This window comes from Pantherophis guttatus, chromosome 3, assembly GCF_059756535.1.
Source record: "Pantherophis guttatus breed Tessera chromosome 3, ASM5975653v1, whole genome shotgun sequence".
Classification (NCBI taxonomy): domain Eukaryota; kingdom Metazoa; phylum Chordata; class Lepidosauria; order Squamata; family Colubridae; genus Pantherophis; species Pantherophis guttatus.
The window spans coordinates 62,112,583-62,134,525 of record NC_142065.1 but is presented as its reverse complement, the minus strand read 5'-3'; the positions used below and the strand labels follow the sequence as shown (position 1 = coordinate 62,134,525).

At 38.1% G+C, this 21,943-nt stretch overlaps 1 protein-coding gene across 8 annotated transcripts in view; it reads right to left on the bottom strand.

Moving 5' to 3' along the window:
• Window positions 1–4,804: 4,804 nt before the first annotated feature.
• The window catches only part of ELAVL4 (ELAV like RNA binding protein 4), a 120,451-nt gene continuing 103,312 nt past the window's right edge, over window positions 4,805–21,943 (bottom strand). For 6 of the 8 annotated variants that reach the window (XM_034415051.3, XM_034415053.3, XM_034415050.3 and 3 more), the window contains 4 exons: window positions 13,874–14,027; window positions 13,120–13,345; window positions 11,194–11,232; window positions 4,805–7,039 (listed from right to left, as the gene is read on the bottom strand). In XM_034415051.3, the coding sequence (XP_034270942.1) occupies window positions 6,712–7,039; window positions 11,194–11,232; window positions 13,120–13,345; window positions 13,874–14,027 (747 nt within the window). In that variant the 3' untranslated portion in view covers window positions 4,805–6,711. The remainder of the gene's footprint in view (window positions 7,040–11,193; window positions 11,233–13,119; window positions 13,346–13,873; window positions 14,028–21,943) is intronic. The other 2 variants (XM_034415052.3, XM_034415057.2) reach the window with 1 other exon arrangement.

Here is a 21,943-nt window from a genome sequence, read left to right as displayed (position 1 = left end):
GAGTCATTTGCCAAGCATCTGAATTTTGATCACTTGTCCATGGGCATGCTACAATGGTCATAAGTATGAAAAATGGTTGTCACTTTTTCCAATACTGTTGTAACTTCGAATGCTCACTGAATGAACTGTTGTAAGTCAAAGACTACCTGTATTATCTTTACCAAACGTTCTGAATATTACCACACAATCATCTAACACACTGTTCCATTTTTTTGGCTACTAAAGTAGTTTTATGAGGTGCATAGGAAAAGACTTGAGAAAAACATGGACATACGTTTTATTTTTTTAAGAGGAAAAAATAAATATATATACAGCAAATAAATTTCAAGATAAAGTACCGCTTTCTGTAGACAGATATGATGTAAAGGAAGTTAAAAATAACATTCAATTATCCCATTTTTTCATGGACTTTGTAGATCACACATATAGTTTACCACTTCTATCAACTCAAAAAAAATATTGTAGGGTTAAAAGTTTTAGGAGAGAAAAATGAACCAACCCTACTATGCTTAGGGCAGCACATCTATTGCTGTTTTTTCTTCTTCTGATTTGCATAAGAATTATTTAGAGCACAAGTGTCGAACCTTGGCAACTTTTAAGAGTTGTGGACTTCAACTCCCAGAATTCCACCAGCGAGCTATATTGGCTGGAAAATTCTGGGAGGTGAAATCCACAACTCTTAAAATATGTGAAGGTTGGATACCCCTGGTTTAGAGGATTGGCTGTCTAATTGTGCAAGCTGGTAGTTGTTAAATCTACTTTCCTTTTCTTTGTTAGCTAAGTAGTTGACTCTAGAAATGGCATAAAGTCTAATTGGCAGGCCTCCCAATAGAAGTGCTTACACCACAGGGTACTCACGTATTCTTTTTAGCAGCCACCAATGTCTACGCTTAGTTGTTCTTCTAGTTTTCCCGTATTTTGGGAAATACATCCCCGTGTTTCTATTGATTCCTTGTATTTTTGTTATGTTTATTTCATAACAACTCTGCATATGCCTCCCTTCTCATGCTTCTAAGTTCTAAAAAGGTCTTTTCTCATCATTAGTATTACTAATTTGGTTGTTATTGGTACTTCTTATCAAATCCAAGTTTAAAACCTGTGAATTTTGGATTATATATTTTTCTGGGTTCTAGTTTATCTAAATGACTTGACTCATGGCTATCACTTTTGCCTACCATGCCTATGTGACAATAGGATCAGATACACTTATACATTGACATAAATGTAGAATGACTGTAGGCACGCTCAATATAGGGATTTGAATTCATCTCTTATTTTGCAATTTTATTTTTCATTAAAAAAAGCCACACAGTAAATGTTTTACACTCAATGCACAGCTGCCTTCCGAAGAATAACTAGTTTGCTGGTTTCTATTTTTGTTTCTGTAACTAGAACACCGTATTTATGAAACAAAATACTTCACACACCAGTTAACAATCTTACTTCACACTTCCGTGGTGAAAAGTCATGCAATCAGGATTACATCTTCTCACAAACTACTTGGTGCAGCCTTTAATATTCATACATGGGCCAATTCTGATGCAGACAATCTTGTGTCTATTTTCAGAATTCATCTTCTGTTGTCTGGTAAATTAGACTTTGATTCAACCATCTCGATGCACAGAAACTCTGAAAAAAGCAAGCTAGTTACTTGATCCTTTAAATTGCTTTTAGTGCATTTGCAAAAATTATTCTTTCCCCTTCTCATGTTATATAGTTCATGCAGCTTGAATATAAATACAGCCACAGTCAGGGAAGTTAAGTGTTGCCTTGTATAAGCATAATAAACTCTACTGCACAAGTACATTACCTCAGCTTTAGAACATTACAGGTAATCCTCAACTTGTGAACCTTAGTTTAATGAACATTCAAAGTTACAATAGCATTAAAAAGTGACATGACCAGTCTTTGCACTTATGATTGTCACAGCATCCCTGCTGTTACGTGATCAAAATTTGGGTGCCTGACAACCAGAATGTATGATAATAATTGGTGTCTGGGGACGGGGTGGGTTGGTGGTGTTTCACACAATCACCACCTTCTCAGGGAGCTTCTGATGAGCAGAGACAATGGAGGGAATCTAGATTTGCAGCAAAAAGGTTGTAATATTGTGTGTGACTCACTTAATGACTGCATTTTTTTTGCAACAGACGTTCCAGTCCCAATCGTTGTTGTTGTAAGTTGAGGACTACCTGAATATGCATGTACAGTCTCTAGTATTATGTGAATACACTGATGAATAGTTCTATTCATCAGAACTATAGTTGGGGACCAGGCATCTGCTATTGATTTCTGTAGGATCCAAAGCATAAGGAGAAAATAACAGATTTTATACTACTTGTATGATGGATTTCTACATTGCAGAAGTAAATAGCTGATGTTGTAGAGATGCTTAATAGATGATGCCAGCAATTGCTTTATTATGGGGTTCAGACCTTTTCAAAATATAGTCAACAGTTCAAAATCCATTCATGTGTTACTTAGTTTATTCTATTACATTATTATGAGGAATGTTGGCTCCTTCCTGGATTATAGCATTAAAATTATCATTCTCTACTGAAGGATTTCCACATGTATTCATCTGCTACTGCCTTTGAATTATTTGTCATTTTTCTAGAACACACTTTTTAAATGAAAAATAATAAATATAAATGCATCATTTAGCAACATTTTGGTAACCAACAGATTTTTAAAACTAACTTTAAATGTGGTTAAGCAATCTGACCAAAAACCTCTTTGTAGTCCATCACATATGCTCACTATTCTTTCCTTTATCATTAGCTACAATTACTCTGTTATCATTAAAATGCAGCTTTTGGCGATAGCTGTCAAAGTCACTCTATTAAATGATTCAATGGTTGGTTATAGTTTCTCTCTACAAATTCTACTGAGTGGCTTGTAAACCTCTACTCCGGCCTTCAAGATGATTCAAGAAGTTTCTATTATTAATCACAGCGTGCTTTAGATCAAATTCCAGTTCAGCTATCATAATACATACAGTACATTTTAAAAATCAATAGAGCAGCAAAATGGGCGAGAGAAGTAGGCAGATTTATGATGAGACGGTGGCAGGGAGAGAAGGCTGCTTTTCTTGGTGCTACCAGAATTGAGAATAAGAAGTCTTGATTTCTGAGGATTAATTTTATCCTAAAAGTTACCCATCTTCCTTTAGAGATGCTTTATGTTTTAGAATCTTAATCTTAAATGCAAATTTGAAAGCCATTTAAGTATTGTGATTGTAAAATGATTGAATTCTGCATTCATATGATTGTTCAATAGCTATTAAACAAATACCATAATTTATTTGTAAGGAGCCCCCCCTCCCCCCACACTATATCTAGAAAGGGTCAAGTCAGGGAGACCAGCCAGTTGAGAAATAAAACCCGATTGTAGATTCTAGCAGCACATAATATTCTCCGTATCGAAATCCATATCGAAAATACTTATGTTACTCATTTTTACATTTTTATATATTTTCCCCTTTCCTTTTTTTCCTATCTTGTTTATAACAGGATTTGACAAACATGAAAGACTGTTTCCAATCTTAACCTATATTTGTTTCCATTCAATAAATCAGGCAATTGCAACGTCTATGAAGTAATTTCTTCCTGTTCCACAAGGTGTACTTCCCCACAATAGTTGAAGTGTAGTTGGGAAATAGATTTAGCCCGCTGTATGTCAAAGGAGGACTGGTTTCAATCACTGCAACTAAACAAAATCTAATCGCAAAATGTAGGTCTGTGATGAGGTCTGTGATGAGATGTTCTACAATGATGGGGAAGGGTCTCAGGATGTTCAGGTCCTTTCTCAAGGTACATCAAATGCTTTAAAAAAATAATGAATTTTGTCTGAGGCTTCCTTCCCAGGAATATCTTTCCACTCTAAACTCTAATCTGAAATATTTAAAAGTCATGAAATGACGTTTCATGAAGGTTCTGAACAGAAGTTCTCCTTTCCTTATCAATCAACAGAGAAGATTTATATGCTAGAAAATCCAAAGCATAAAGAGAATGGAATTCTCCTAATTGATAGAAGAGAATATGGAAGGGAGGAACAAGGAAAATGATATAAGCACTATTTGTACCTCTATTCCACCTATTCTTCTCTGTTAAAATACAAACAATTGCTGATAAGGTATGATGCACCATTCTGGGACCCCTCTTGTACTAATCACAATTAAATGCCTAAAAACTACTAGATTAGGAACTAATATAATGCATCTGTTGTTATTAAGATGCCTGGTACACATTTAAAAAGTTGTCAAGTACATAGTCATTCTACACACTTACATTTATAGTGAGGATAATTTAAATACAAACAATTCAAACATAACAAGATTGTGAAAAAAATCATTTATAATACTTCCCTCAAGAAATACGGGAAAGTTAAACAATAAGTCTTATATTATAACTAAAAAAATAAAACTGCCTGGTTCCAGGAAAGATTTATTTTTCTTTCAGACAATTAAAACATATTGTAGAAAAATGTTCTGGGCACGTCATTGCCACTTATACTTAGAAACTGCATCAAACATTTCCCAGAAAATTCTGCTCATTCATAGGAGATAGTGTAGAAAAGTTTTTCCCCCATATACTGAATGATGGTGTCTTCATTTTTGCTTGTTTGTTTAAAACTAGAATCATTTGAACACGTAAATGAACAATGAAACTTAGGGAGCGCCCTCTGCTTTGAAGCTGGCTTATAAAATATTTGCCCCTTCTCTGTGGAACAAAATGGGTATCACTTAGTTGACAAGCAGTTAGTGAGTATAAGCATGGGAAAAAATACACAAAAAAAGCCCGGGTTAGAAAGAACTGTAACATTTTATTACCATTAAGACTAAACTGGTATTGAAAAGTTTTTATATAACAAGACAAGAAAAGCAATAGCAAATTTAACTATCAACTAGATTATGCATAGCGAGTAACTGTTTCTAGTACTCAGGGAAGAGCATGACTTCTTTTGTTTTAAATATATTAACCATACAAAGCACAAACATACGAAAAGGATCAGTGCACTGGACATGGGAGAGCTCTCCCTCAGTCATTTTGTTCCCTTAGCTCTGTTTTCCCCAATCTGAATTACATTAAAATAAAGACTCAGGTTTTTGTTTCTATTGTGCAGTAAGAAAAAAAATATTCACAACAAACATGACAATATATCAAACAATATTTCTACACAAGTTACCTTGATACCTCTTGCCACTTAAGTATCATAAGAAAACATTTTAAGACATATACAAACAAAACTAGCAAAGTGTTACAACTTAGAATAAGTTAACAAAAGGAAAAAAAATAACTTTATATATATATATATATATTTATATTATATATACACATACACACACAACAAAATGACACAATAATATGCTTCTTCCCATAGTTTAAGTAAACAAATAAGTAGACTAGCCAAACTAGCAATATTTGATTTTGGCATATGCGTCACATCAGCAATTAAATAAATAAGTGTTTCAAGCAACATAAAGAGTGTCTCGAATGTGCCAACAAAGCCCAATTTATATCAGCATGGGCTAGAAAGTGAATTTGAAAATTCTTAACAAATGAAAAGCAAATGTACTTTTTCCTTCTAAACACATTACATTTAACTATGATACTAAGATATGTAAATAATTTGTAGCACCTACTGCTTGAACAAAGGAAGTTTTTGATTAAAATTAATTTTTTTCCAAAACTTTGTTCTGCTGATATCCCATACTGATGACTTAAAGAAAAACCATCCTGCAACTCATCTCCTTGCTTTTGGGTTTTGACTGTGGGTAACTGTGTGCCTGGGAAGAATACTCTCCTGTTCTGTATTTAATATTTTATTACAAGCTATGAAAAGATACGAAGATCATCTGTTTGTAGCCCATCCTTCAAAAAACAATCTACTTAATCCAGTTTAAAACACACATCTTGATCTCTAAAAAGTTACCAGTGCAGTATGAACATGACAAAGTTGTCAATTTCCCCTAAATTAGCCAGTCAAAATATTTTTTTTTCTCAAATCCAGGTTCTCTTGTAAAAATTCTTTATATTTTATAAAAATAGATTTTTCTTGAAACCCATTTTCAGCAAAGAGACCACCTCTTTGGCAACATTGTTAATGTTATTTAAACTGTTATGTCATCAGGTATCCCCCCTTTTACCCTATCCCTAACAGAAGATTGTTTAGTTCACATGATACAAAAGAAAAAAGGAAAAATAAAAAGAGTTGCAAAATTATACTTTGTTTTGCAATTTTTATTATTCCTCTTTAATTTATGCTGGGGGTTTACCAATCTGATTGAATCAAACATTTTGGAAAAAAGAGCAAAATTTGCTAATTCCAGTGGTTTGTAAAAATGATTTTAGGTTTTTCATTTATTTTCAAATGAGTGAATGGTCATCTTAAAAAGATCCACCTTCAAGGAAGGTAGTAAAACTAGCTGGCCGGGTAAAAATCCCTGCACTTTTGTTATTTATGTATATTATATTCAACAACAACAGCTATGAAAGAACATTCAATGCATCAAAGATTTTTGTTTTTTTTTTCTAAGCATTATAAAATCCTTTTCCTGTTCACAAGATATCCAATGTTTAATACTTAGGCAACACTGGCTTATAAAAGTCCATGGTTGAGTATAAGCCTTGAAGAGTTTTTTTTGTTTGTTTGTATATATATTTATATATTTATATATATTTATAATAATAATTATTAAGAATATGAAATTCAGGATTTATGGGTTTTGTTGGTTTTAAAGGAAACTTGCAATACTCGGTCTCCTAAGCGGTATCCATTAAGGCTGGCAATGGCCATAGCAGCTTCATCGTAGTTGGTCATGGTGACAAAACCAAACCCTTTGCATTTGTTGGTATTGAAGTCGCGGATCACTTTGACGTTATTGACTGCTCCAAAGGGGCCAAACAGCTGCCACAGCACACTTTCATCTGAGTCGGGTGATAAATTGTAGACAAAAATACACCATCCAGTCCCAGTATGGCCAGGAATATTCATTCCCACAAGGCTTGTCATCCCATCAATTGTGATTGGAGAAAACCTACCAGATTAGCGTTGAAGAAAAGAAAGAAAAAAAAGACAGAAAGGAAAACCAACCTAAAGATCAATTTTCAAACATGACATTTTTGCTAAAAATCAATTCCAGAACTTTCCCCAAAACCTGTGAATACATACCGATATCATATAAATACACCCCATGGAGAAAACGGGGAAACTAACAATATCTACTGAAAAGAATGCAGTTAGTTAGCAATTAAACCCCCCCAATTTACAACATTTTTCTATTTGTGAAAATGGCACAATGAAAGTGTATATGCATATGGGGGTGCACATAAATTTACCCAATAAATGTACTGGAAACAATGAAGATCCTAGAAAAACTATGGCATTTTTCAGTTGGTTTCCCACCAAATCTGCCACATATTTATGGTACATAACAGAGAAATTCTCTCAGCTAGAATAATGTATGTGTGTATGTGTGCACTCATACGCTAAAACTGATAACTTGCTTGTTTTCTATCAGGTTTATTACTGGTAGTCCTTGACTTACAACAGTTCATTAAGTAACCAATATTACAATGGCACTGAAAAAATTGACTTATGACCGTTTTTCACACGACTGTTGTAGCATCCCCATGGTCATGTGATGAAAATTTAGACACTTGACAACTGACTCATATTTATGACGGTTGCGACCTTTTGACAAGCAAAGTCAAAGGGGAAGCCAGAGTCACTTAAAAACTGCAGTGATTCACTTAATAACTGTGGCAAGAAAGGTTGTACAATGGGGTAAAACTCACTTAACTGTTTCATTAGCAACAGAAATTTTGGCTGAACTGTAGTCATAAGTCAAGGACTACATGGATTTACCATACAATCAATATAATAAAAGCTAGCACTTCAAGTACCTAGAACAGTTCTTAGATTGAAATGATGAAGAGACTTTCATGTTTAAAGGTAAAAAAGGTAAAGGTTCCCCTCACACATATGTGCTAGTTGTCCCTGACTCTAGGGGGTGGTGCTCATCTCCATTTCAAAGCCGAAGAGCCAGCGCTGTCCGAAGACGTCACTGTGGTCATGTGGCCGGCATGACTAAAGGCCAAAGGCACACGGAACACTACCTTCCCACCAAAGGTGGTCCCTATTTTTCTACTTGTATTTTTTTTACATGCTTTCGAACTGCTAGGTTGGCAGAAGCTGGGACAAGTAACGGGAGCTCAACCTGTTACACGGCACTAGGAATTCGAACCGCTGAACTGCCGATCTTTCAATCGACAAGCTCAGCATTTTAGCCACTGAGCCACCGCATCCCTATTTCATGTTTATCTGTATCATATATAATCTTTAGACTTTTTTTTCCTGTCCAGGAGTTCTGTTGTCTACTTCAAAACATCACATAAGAATAAGCCTATACTACCTAATCGTGCAATAAAGTATATTCACAGCTACCCAGAAATCAAAGGAGTGAAAAGTGGTAATTGTAAAGCTTGACAGTGTGTTCCGGATGTTTAAAAACCATTGTTGCAACATAAATTCAAGTACCATGTTTTGAATTGGTCATCACCTAGTTTAATAATCTGAATGTAGCTTTAAATAATCTGAATGTAGCTGTAAACATACGCTGACAATTCTGAAGTTTACAGAGTTATCTGTGGGAAATTTGCTGAATAACAATGATGTAATTTTTCTTCAAAATATTCCCACTGTATTCAAAATCAATGTTTATTTTGTGTATTTATATCTTTCCTCCAGGAGCTTAAATTTACCAATTTAAGCCCAGAACTCTGGCAGGCTAAAAGACAGAAATTAGTCTGAAGACACTACCTTCAAAGCTAGATGGAATTTAGATGTAGATTTCCTGAGGACTAGAACAGCACTTGATCCGTACCTCATTTGGTCTTATGTAGTATAGACTACATAAGAGGAAAAGTCATTAATAGTAACTACTGTATTATACAATAAACTGGCAATAACTTCCTTATTTATGACTGAACAACAATAATTCATAATTCAAATTAAGTATAAATTGTGCTGTATAACCTTCTTTTCATTTCAAATTGATGAGAACAGTTGCTGTAATGCTAAATATAAAGAACTAGAAATCCCATTGCAATTTTTAAAAAAGAAGCACTTCAGTAATGGCATGAATAACATTTAAATAGAAAAATAATTCCATGAATCTGGCCCCCAGAGGATTTCTTTTGATATACATAAGCATTGTGACACAGAACTGAGATTATTTATCCAAAATAGTTTTCCTTTAGTTTACTATTTTAATGCAAAACTGGGTAATAAACAGAAAAAAAGGTAGGTTAAAATAGCTAAAAACCTGCAGATGGCTAGGGCACAGACTGAAAGGAAATATACTATAGAAATGTGATAAAGGGAAAAGAAAAAAATGGTATGGATTTAAGGAAAGGAGCTGTAGATGGCAGCATTATGCCATCCATCCCAAAAAGCAGGGTAGGAGCTGGTTAGTACATGGTTAGGAGACCATCAGGAAATACCAGAGATATAGATTTAACGGAGGAGACAAAACAAAACAGTCAGAAGGAGCAATGACAAACAACTGTCATCCTATTGCCAAAGAAAAAAAGAGATGAGCTTGGTTCAGGAAATCTTAAAACTATCCTAATTTTTTTTTAAAAAAAAAGAATAACTTTTTATTTTTTATGGATCACTTATCCTCCACATAACCTGTATAATCTAATTATAGTTCTAAAATGAAACACAGATAGCAAATCACAAGATTTGGAAGGATGATTATATTCCCTGGCTGCTCCTTCAGCTTTATCCCTATACAGAAGAAAAGTTCCAGCAATATTTGGAGATGTGAGAAAGACTACTGAATCTGAAGTCCTCCAAATCATTTCAAAGTCACTGAAGACAACACATCAAAACTCTTTTGAATCAAATCACCTCTCTGAAGGTTAATACAGCCCTATTCTTTAGCCACTGCTATTTCTGTCAAATGCTATTTATAAAGACACGTTGTCATTCATTTTTTGGCACTTAAGAAACAACTGTTCTTATCAATCCAGCAAAAACACACATATGCACTATTTCCTTTTGGGATAAGCAACATTGTACAAGGTACAGAACTCAATTCAAACCAGACAGGTTATATATTATACAATTATACAATTTGAACTATAAAATCTTGTACAATCACCAATGAGAAAGTTATTGCTAATTTTCTGAACCGTACAGATTGAACTGTATTCATCTGGGGGCATGCCTATTGAGCTAAAACTTATACTTACCAGTGTTTTTGCTGTTTCCCAAACAACTTGGAATAATCTATGTGTGAGGATGTACATACAATGTAAACATGCAAGGAGACATCATACATATTGTTTGTCTGCAATATTACGTATTTCTGGAATACTTACTCTTTTTCAAGAGAGACAAGAGCAAATGAATTGGCATCTTTGCTCATAACTTTTGTACATACACTATCGTGCTACAGTAAGGATATAAGGCCTTTTGTCCTAGATATGTAGCATTTCTGAGCTGTAAGTATGTGAAGTAATCCTTCTGTGATTTGTGTTCCTTTAAATTCTGTATTGATATATCTATATTATTACTAACAAAGAACCATAATAATATGACCTTTAAAAATTGAATTAAAATAAAATCAAAATCAGAACAAGCAAACCATTAACTAAAAGTAGGAAAATCACAAGCTCCAAATTACTGGAAACACTGTTAAACCTGTAACAAAGAAAACCTGGATCTGATTAAGGTGCATACAGTTACAGTTTAAGAAAAATAAGAAGAAATACTCCCTGAAATACTTAGCCAATATTAATTTTAACCATATTTGCAATTATAAATTTATACTAAATGTCTATTAATAAACTTGGATTCAATGAAACATGAACCCACCTACCCCCAAATATTAAGCAGAATAGTTTTGGAATCAGAATACTTGTATCTGTTGCACCTAAACCATCTCAAAAAACCTGTAACAACAGAAAACATGAAATAAAAGATTTGCACATAACTTTTGTATGTGCTTGTGCACATTGTTAAAGAAAATGAACTGAAGTCCAAAATGAAAAGACAGAAAACGTTTGGCATGCTGGTGGAAAAAAAGAAGGAATTAAAAACAAAATAAAGTTAGTGATTAAAAAAAATTATAGCACCAATCTGTGCCAACATGGACATCTGGCAATCTGGAATTCTAATTACCTCTTTACGCCATAGGCCATATTAAGCAAATTGTCCAGCCTGAAAAGAGAAGGAGGGTCCCTGGGTTAATGTCTCACAGATGGCAAGATTGCTCAATGGAACTTTTATTAATAATGCTCCATTTTCAAAGAAGGAATTTCAACATTATCCAGTGGGTCTAATCAATCAGCAGCTATAAACTACAATCAGTTAATGCCATTTTTAGATGTGCTAGTAATGAAGAAAAGTAGCATTCCACAATCTCAACATTAGATTTTGTACAGAAGAGTTTTGTTGTGGTTTTGTTTTCATACACTATTAATATGAAATTTAACAACTATCATTTGTTCAGCTATTTTTGTTATTGCTATTCAACAGCTGAATACGATTATGCCAGAAGAATAAGGAAACATGCTGCCTTTATCTCTTTTAAGATTCCAGGTTATACCTGCACACTATGTATATATTACAGGCAGACCACCAGTTAAAACTATTTGTTTATTGATGGTTCAAAATTACAATGGCCTTGGAAAAAGTGATTTATGACCTGTCTTCAAAGTTACTACTGTTGCATCATATCTTGTGGTCACGTGATTCCAATCTGCAATCTTCTCAGCTGGTTTCTGATAATCGAGGTAAAGTGGTTGTAAAATTGGGTTTGGTCACGTGAATACTTGTTTAATGACTGCATAGCTTAACAACCAAAATTCTGGTTCCAATTGTGATTGTAAATGGAAGACTGCCAGGTGTGTGTGTGTGTGTTTGGGGTTGGGGTTGGTTGGGGACAAGCTTCTTTTAAATATCTGTCAGAGCAGACTGACAGATCTGACAGAGCAGACTAGTTCAATGTTAAAGGAAAATGAAAATGTTTATCGTGATCAATAAATAATACTAATGAAGATTTTCCCTATTTACATATTAATTAGGTCACATTTATTTATTTATACACCAAATTTATATAGTCACTATTTCACAAGAAACAACTCTGGGTGGTGTACAACAATAAAACATGTCAAAAAAACCACCCATATTGTTTACTAAAACATTAATAAAAGCAAGAAGGAGCCATCTGAAATCTCACCAGTTCACTGGTGACAAAGCTAGATCTTGAGAGACTTCTGGAAATAAGTAGGGATGGAGCTCACATCAGTTTGGAGGAGAGTCACACATCCTGGCAGAGAAGTAATGCTTCTTCAGGCCAATCAAGTGACATTCCCTAAAAGGTAGGACCTGCAACATGCTTCTTTTGCCAGATATGATTGGACAAGCAATTGTAAGTGGGGAGAGGAAGGCCTCCAGATAAATTGGTCCCATGCTATGAAAGACTTTAAAATTAAAACTGAACTTTGAACCTGGAAGCAAACTGGCAACCAACATATGTGGAACCCTTAATCCCAGGATCTGTCCTCAGATTAGCAGTATAATTAAGATAGAAGTATCATAGTCAATTCTAGCTCACTTAAACTGTATTCAACTAGTCTTGGTACCAGTGGAATCTATACTGATGCTCATTGTTACAGTTATCTGAAAAAGCAAGTTCTATTGTTGAAAAGGCTGCTAAGGAATAAATAATATATAGGAACGGACTGTTTCTGTCCAACTTTAATAACACTAATAAAGATTTTCCCGTTTCTTTTTAAGACTAAACTATTTACTTATTAATTAGGAAAGTATATGTATTTATACTAACATTATCTTTTTAAGGGGAAAAAATTAGTGCTTGCTTCTGAGTCTCTGATAATCACATCCTTGTGGAAAGGGATTTTTTTCTTTAATTTTTCTGTAAAGGATCTTATAATTGCTTTGCAACATTTGGCTGAATGTTACATTCTGGCTACAGTTGAAAAACCATCAATTTCCATAGGAGTCTTTTTTTTTTTACGAAATAAATTGTTCAGCTTTAACAATAATAAATCAAACAGGAGAGCAATGCAAAGAGAAAATTACCTGAATCTCTGAGCCTGATGGTGGAGAGGTCCAGGGTAGCGTCTGTTGGGGGACTGGTACAGCTGGGAAAGGAGGGCTTGGCTTGTTTTTTGACTGGGGTTATTAGCAAACTTCACAGTAATCGGTTCTGTAGCACCACTTGGCTTTTGGCCATTAAGTCCCTTTATGGCTTCTTCTGCCTCTATTCTCTTATCAAAACGGATAAATCCCACACCACGAGAAACACCTGGAATAAGAAAGGAAGATTTAAATAAGTGAAGGAAAAGAAAACTAGAAGACCTCTAAGGTTCTTTCTAACTCTGTTATTCTGTTAAAAGTTCCAAGTGCTCACCTACTAGAAATAATACGATTGACTAGGTAAGTTGATTTTGAAAGATAGATAGTATAATGTTTATGCATACTGTAATATATACCCATATGCCCACCCATATTTATTCATTCCTGCCTTTCCCTGGAGGGCAAACTTCATTCCAGTGGGTGACCAAAATTTGATGATACATTTGTAATATCGTTCAGATCACAGACTAAATTCCAAATGGTATACTGGGACTAACGTGGACATGTGGTCTCCTTTTATCAATAAAATTGAAATATATGCAACTTTTATATAGTTTGAGAAATAGAACATAGAACAAAATTAAATTATACACTTGATTATTAACTTCAGTATAAATAATCTCTTCCAGAAGTTAAATAAAAATATGAAAGGAGCAAATTGAAATTTAGACATTTTTAAACAAAAATCTTTTTCAACCTGTTACTTGATCAACCAGAATTCGTGAGGTGATGATGCGCCCATATTGCGAGAAAAGCTGCTCTAGCTCTTTCTGGGTCATCGTTTTTGGAAGGCCGCTGACATACAAATTTGCATCTCTGATTGATGCTGAACTTGGACGGGCATAGGAAACCTAGGAGTTAAACAATATTCAGTTAAATGAAATATTATATTTTTGGAGAAAAGCTTTAAATGACAAATAGTTAAAGTCTATTTTCAAACTGTATTTTCACAATTTCTTTAAATTAACTTTACATTGTTCTATAGGCTCTTCTACAATAAGTTGAGAAGCAAAACTTTCTAAGGACAAAAAAAATGGAAATAATTTAGATGCCTACACAAAGACCTCTAATGGCCAAAATAAAGTAACTGAAGCTGAGTAGATTTACTTTTCTATATCGATGGAAATGTATAACTTTGTAATCTACTTCTGTGTACTTGGGATACTTAAAAGATTTACCATATACAGCATAATCTGTATAGTACAGGTATATATCTAATTCAGAATTAGTGCTTTTTAGAGTTGATTTTTTTGCAGATAAATGTTTTCCCATATATATTTGTATTGAAATGGCATGCTCTATCTGGCAACTTTATATACAGCAATAACTGCAAAATTGAATTTAGTCTCTGGGACCAGAGATTTACTCTTCCAAACTTTTGAACTCATGCTAGAGCCCATCTTCAAGAAATTTCTCTACTGGAGTATATGATTTGGGCTGTTCTGTGAATCATGTTTATGTGGTGCCTTCTTATTGGCTGATTGGGGTGTTGATGGCTGGTGATTGGCTGTTGTTTCCTTATGGGGGAAAAAAACCCATAAAACAATACACAAAAGAAACTATATCATTCTACTGCACCATTTATAATTACGTTTAATCAGTCTTACACAAAACAGAAAGGTTTAAAATCCATCCTTATGTAAGTGTAAGTGGACATGCCTGCATATGGACTGTGCAAATCATTCAAATGGGTTGTTCAAAGAGTGAAGTACCATTCGGAACCTATTACTCAGGACACTGAGGTGTTAAGGCTCTTTTTTGATGTTCTCAGCATACAGGTGGTCTCTGCTTAACGACCACTCATTCAGCGCCCATTCAAACTTGTGATGGTGTTGAACAAGTGATACTAATGACAGGTCTTTGGAGTTCACAGTGTTCCCTGTACTCATATAATTGCAATCTAGGAACTCAGCACCCACTTTGTGATTATGGCATCGTAGTGTCTCAAGGTCACCATCTACAACTTTTTTGCTGGTTTCTGAAAAGCAAACTCAATGAAGAAGCTGTCAGGAGAATGCAAATGGTGACGAGACATTCTTGCTTAATGACAGGAACTGGGAATGCCAGAATTGCTGTTGCTAAGTGACATGGTCATGTAATTTCATGCTTTATCTCACTGCTTAGAGATGGCAATTCTAGTCCAAATTGCTATTATTAACCCTAACCTGTACATGTAAGGCACTTTAAACTGGAACTGCAACTGAAGGTAAGTTCCTGTACCTCTGAATAGCCTGTACAATCCTAATGTATTTACGCTTATGTACGCATTTGTCCATGTATTTTTATTGATATACAGAAAGGGAAATAAAATTTATTTTCATAATTGAAAATGTTAAAATATATGATTTTGTATAATGGAAAAGGCCTAGTATGCAATTTCTGAATATATTTGTATTTAATTTTAACCAATTTAAAAAAGCTTTATTCTAAAACACTATACCCTCTACTTCTAGCAATCATTAGGCATACTATACTTTTGAGATATACAACCCAAATAGCTTTCTGTTCATCTAATAATAAGCATCTCAATACAATACTTTATATATAATAAAGTGTTTTCCTATTGAGGTACCTTATTGTATTACACTTATATAGCAATATGGGAGGAGAGTTTTTAATCACAAATATAACAAGCAACACCCTTCTCTCCAAAACAGAATTGTTAAATTGATATATTTTCTTCACTTCTAAAAATAGATACTGAGTCAACCCAGAAAATGATAGAAAATGACTCATTTACCTCCACACTTTATTAAAAAGATAAGCAATTTTTAGATTTACACTGCAAGTAATTTGATGCCATGTTTTCATATCTTTGAAACAAGTAATGTTTTAAAAAAAATAAAATTCCAGTCTGCATTATGAACAAGGAGAACATGTTACAATAACAAGGATTTATTAAAGTCTATGACAAGTGATTTTCACTTTCGAAGTTGTTCACACTCAAGTCACCCTGAAGCACATGGAGTAAAGATAGAAACTATTCAGAGGTATAGACCAGTAAAGCTCATGATAACATTATTTCAACTCTGACCCTGGTAGACAGAAAATTCTTACTTGTTGATCCATAATGTTGATCCACATTGATCCAAACCTTATTAATGCGGATTACCATACATTTACAATTTACTCATCCCAACATGATTTGAAAAGAAAGGATTTCAGACAGACCTGTTTCTATGTTTCTCTGCAAATGACTTTATGTGATAAAATGCTTAACAGACCTTGGGAAAATAGGGAGCAGCAAGGCAATTAAATGATGCTTGAGGTGGGGGGGGAGGGTGTGGAGGAATAAGTCTACATTAATTACACTAAATATAAGTTATGCAGGAAAATAATTTTGGTACGGAAGGTTTTCAAGGTCTACCAGCAATAAAGGTTGTTCCAGAAATCTGAAGTTTTTTGTTTCCTTAGGTTGGGTAGGACTTGATACTTTTAGACAAAAATAAGCAACCAATTTGCATTCTAATTAATCTATGGGGTCAAAAGGAAACACATTTAAGTGCTGTACCTTCTAGAATGACCTCCAATGTCCTCTGAATTAATTGGTAGCACAATTAGTTAGGTGTTAGTGTAACATAGTATTATCAATCTATTTAGACCTCTGCTATGAAGAAACTGACAGCCTTTTGAGCTTTTTCACAGCAAATGAAGAGACCATTAAGAATAAAAGGCTAGCATCCCACCCATGTCCAGGGAGTGTAGTCTGTTCCAAGGCTTAGAAGCTTTAAAAAGTGTAAAGATCAGCTGATATAATAATCTATATTTATTATTTAATCTTTATTATAATGATTATAATTTAATTATAAAAATAATCTGTAAAGTTTATTTTTAAAACTATTTTTAAGAGAAAGAGAACCAGGCAAAGTATAGGTAGGACCTAGGTCCGTGATGGCGAACCTATGGCACGCGTGCCACAGGTGGCACGCGGAGCCATATTAGTGGGCACGCCAGCTCAGCTCTGGGGCGCATGCACGCGCCGGCCAGCTGATTTTCGGGCCTTCTGGGCCCACCAGAAGTAGGGAAGCAGGCTGTTTCCTGCCTCTGGAGGGCCTGGGGGCAGGGTGGGGAAGGGCCGTTTTTCCTGCTCGCCGTTCAGACACTCCTCAGTCTGGGTAACGATCACTCCTATTTGCAATGCTGAGTGTCAATCAAATCCCTCTGGAGCTGGATCCGCCTCACTTCCTGCTCCTTCCTCAGACTTTTTCACTCAGCCATTGCAAGAGCATTGAGTGTCTGTTTCTCCTTTACAACTTGATCTTTGAATTTGGTTTCCTTTGTCTATTTGAATTTAAATTGTTTCCTTATTTGTTGAGAGTGCTGCGCGCTGCCTGCCTTCACCTCGGTGAAGATTACAGGCTCGCATCGGCGGTTCGGGGCTCCGGCCGCCGTTAGCGGCTTGCCTTGGCTGGCGGTTTGTTTTGCTGCAGTTTTGGCCGCCATTTCCCGCCATTTGCCGCTGGTTGTTGCGCGAGGCGGCTGATCTAATTAACGGCCACAGTCTCTTTCGGCTTGAGTCCCTGCCGGCTGGCATACTCATCAGCCGTTTAGGGAGCCTTTTTACTGCAGCGCTATTTTAGTCCGGCCGCAGGCGCTTTGTTTCGCCTGGCTTAGGACTCGATTGCAGCCATCGCCACGCGGGCCGCCATTTTGCCTGCCTACTTGAAAGCGTCTTTTGACTGATTTGGGGCACAGCGACCTGGGCCTTGATCTCCAGGGTCGTTTCATTGCCAGCAGGTGTGGACGCTGTCCAGAACAGACCTGTGACTACCTACCCTGCAGAGAAGTTCTGCAGCTTCAGGAAAGTATACATTGTTTAATTGTTTAATCTTCTATAAATAAAAAAAAAAAAAAAAAAAAAGGGGGGGGGGAGTGGAGTTTTGAGGATTGCCTTACCGTTCTGGAAAGAAATTAATTGTCTGTACATAGTTAATCAATTCTTTTAATTATATATATATATATATATATATATATATATATATATATATAAAAAAAAAAAAAAAAAAAGGGGACAATCATTAATAATATTGAAGTTATTTGTATATACAATTCATTTACTCTCATATTGAGGCTGCTGGCGATTGATTTAATGGAGGACAGGGAGGAAGCTGCTCTTTCCTCTGACCTAGATAAGAGCCCCTCTCCCTCCCCAGTGCCTTCCCCCAGACAGACCAGGGGAAAAAGGGCTAAGACTTCTAAGCATGCAAAGCCTTCTAAGCCTGCTAAGCCAGATAAGGATGCCCAACGCAGGCACAATGCTTTAGAGAAGCAGTTTGCTAAAGCAAGACAACAAGCTCAAGTCTCCTGTGAGGAGCCAGTTACTGAGGCTGTTTGCCATGAGGCACCTTGTGATCCTTTGGCACCACATAATATAGAACATCTGGCTAGTGAGTTAAGGGAGGTTGTCCCATCTACCTCACAAGGGTTTTTTAGGTCTGCTTCTACTCAGCCTCTAGTTAGCACTAGATCTCGTTCTTCTAGTATGGCTAGCCACTATTCTCAGTCTTCTAGGCCTGTTCCTGAAGCTACCTTTACACCCACGGCAGCAGGCCTCCGTCCGGAGGAGGGTCCTGCCTTTGGACAACCAGCTGATTTTCAGTCTTTCTTTAATCAAGCCATGTCCCATATGTTTCAAATGGGTTTGCAACAGGCCTCAGGTGGCTTTCCTGTTCCAGTTTGTGCTCCTCCTGCCCCCCTTCGTATGCATCCTCCTTCTGAACAACACCAACATTTGGCTTCCTATGGTGATGTGGCTGAACCTGCCCGGGAGGATGACCTCTTGGAGGATTTTGAGATGTCTGAGGACGAGGAAGAGTTTCACGACAAGCCGGCCTTCCCAGGTCTTTTTAAGCCTTCCTTGTTCCGCTCTCTTCTCCGCAAAGCTAAAGCTGCCACTAATATGGATTCAGGCTCTCTGCAGTCTTCTACTTCTGTCCCTCCTGGCCCTCACAGTAACCTGTTTAATCTCCCTCAACCGGATCATGACTTTGTTCCGTGCCCTGACCTTTTCTGCCAGGTTATACAAAGACCTTGGGATCGTCCTGCCTCATTGTCCGGTCCGAATTCGTTTGATAGAAAGCTGTATGCTTCGGCTCCTGCGTTGGAGGCTCTCTTACAGTTGCCCACGATTGATGACCCGGTGGCTAGCCTTACTTCTTCTTCCATCCTGGTAGGCGAAGCTGGAGATGGCCTCAAGTTCGAGGATAAACGGGCCGAGATGGGTTTTCGTAAGACGCACCAAGCTGCAGCTTGGGCCATTCGGGCCGCGACCTCTTCATCTTTCTTCAATAGGGCATCACTAGTGTGGTTACGCCAATTGAGGGAAAGGATACCCCCCGAAGACGCCCGCTCGCAACAGGACCTGGCTAAACTGGTGGCGGCGGCGGAATATTCGGCTGACGCGTCCTTGGACGCGGCAAAATTCGCATCTCGGGCCTTGGCTTCAACGGTTTCTTCAAGGCGGCTATTGTGGCTCAGGAACTGGAGAGCTGACGCTAAGTCCAAGTGGCGCCTAACCGCTGCCCCTTATAAGGGACCTGCTTTGTTTGGACCATCCCTGGATTCTGTTCTGGTAGAGAACAGGGATAAGAAGAAGGTGTTGCCCACGTCCTTTCGTCGCCAAGACAGGCGCTATGTGCCATATAATCGACAGTCCTTTCGGCAGGACCAAGGCGCCGGCAGCGCCTCTTATTACAGATCCTCGCAGTTCCAGTACCAGTCAGCTTCAGATAGAGCGCCCTTTCGTGACCGAGGTCGCCGGCAATCCAGCTTTCGGCGACCCTTTAAGTCCACTGGTCGCTTCGCCAGGCGCGGTAAGTGACTCACCGTCCCTGGTTCCGATCGGGGGCAAGCTCCAAGCCTTCTCTCACCTGTGGCCAATTACAACTTCGGATGCCTGGATTGTCCAAACTGTCACCAAAGGCTTACGTTTGGAATTCACCACCATGCCTCAGGACTTTTATGTTCAATGCCCCTGGCCGGTTCAGCCGGAGAAGCGTTCTCTTCTCTCCCTCGAAATTTCCCATCTGTTGCAGATTCAGGCTATAGAACAAGTTCCATCGCACCAACTCAAAACCGGTTTTTATTCAACGCTATTTCTGGTCCCGAAAAGCTCGGGAGATTGGAGGGGCATTTTGAACCTACGACGTCTCAACCAACACCTCTTATACCGCCGGTTCAAAATGCATTCCCTCAAGTCCTTGCTCGGCTGCATCCGGCGGGGGGATCTGATGCAATCCGTAGATCTGAAGGAGGCGTACCTCCATGTTCCCATTCACTTACAACACAGACAGTACCTCAGGTTCGCCTTTGGAGGCCATCACTTTCAGTACCGGGCCATGCCATTCGGCCTATCTTCTGCTCCAAGGACATTTACAAAGTTGCTAGCAGCAGTTGCAGCGTCGCTCAGAGAGGTTCCGGTCCGCCTGGCATGCTACCTCGACGACATTTTGATCCTGTCGTCATCACACGAGCAGGCGACCCACGACCGGGAGCTAGTGATTCACACCCTTCAAAACCACGGGTTCACTTTGAACTTCGCGAAGAGTCACCTATCTCCCACGACTCGCATTCTACATCTCGGAGCAACGATAGATTCGAGTCTTTGTACAGTCTTTCTCTCTCCCGACAGACAGGTCAGCATAAGGACTCTGGTGTCTCAAGTCTTACGCCAAAGGTCGGTCACCTTACTCACTCTTTCCCAACTTCTGGGAAAATTAATATCGTGCATAGACATTGTCCCTTGGGCGCGTTTCCACCTTCGTCGCCTCCAATGGTTTCTGCTCCCTTACCAAAGACAAGGTCGAGCAGAGTCTCTTCTCAAGGTAACAGTTCCGGCTCCAGTTCGTCTTTCCCTGAGGTGGTGGCTGTCTCCAGCCCTCAGCAAGGGCTCCCCCTTCCTGGAACCAGAGCGGACGGTGTTGACCACGGACGCCAGTCTCCGCGGCTGGGGGGCTCATCTCAACCTTCAGTTAGCCCAGGGGGTCTGGTCGTCGACAGAACAGTCGCACAATATCAATTGGCTGGAGCTCAGAGCGGTTCGCCTCGCCCTGATGCACTTCAAACACCTTGTATATCGCCGGGACATTCTGATTCTAACGGACAATGTGGCCACCAAAGCCCATGTCAACAAACAAGGGGGGACTCGCTCCTGGACCCTAATGCAGGAGGCGGAGCGACTCCTGTCGTGGGCGGAACTACACCTCTCGTCGATAAAAGCCGAACATATTTCGGGGTCTCTAAATCGAGAAGCAGATTGGCTCAGCAGAGACCAAATAGATCATGCCGAGTGGAAGCTGGACCCCTGTCTGTTCCAGGACCTGTCAAGGAGGTTCGGTCTTCCCTTAGTGGACCTGTTTGCGACGGCTCACAACACCCAATTGCCGAGGTTCTTCTCCCGCTACCCATCTCCAGCAGCGGAGGGTCTGGACGCTCTTCGGAGTCCGTGGCCCCGGGGGCTACTCTATGCCTTTCCCCCTCTTCCAGTCCTCTCCAAAGTCATTCGGAAGGTTATTCAAGAGCAGGCGAATCTTCTACTAGTAGCGCCATATTGGCCTCGTCGGGAGTGGTTCGCCGACCTCAAGAACTTGTCAGTCGAACCGCCCTGGAGGATTCCACCCGACAAGGTTGTGTTAACTCAAGGGGCCGTACGTCATCCGGACCCAGAGTGGCTTCGATTAGCCGTGTGGCATTTGAGCGCGTAAAGCTCTTCAAGGACAATTTGTCTGAGGACGTCATCTCCATTATTCAAGCAGCTCGAAGACCATCA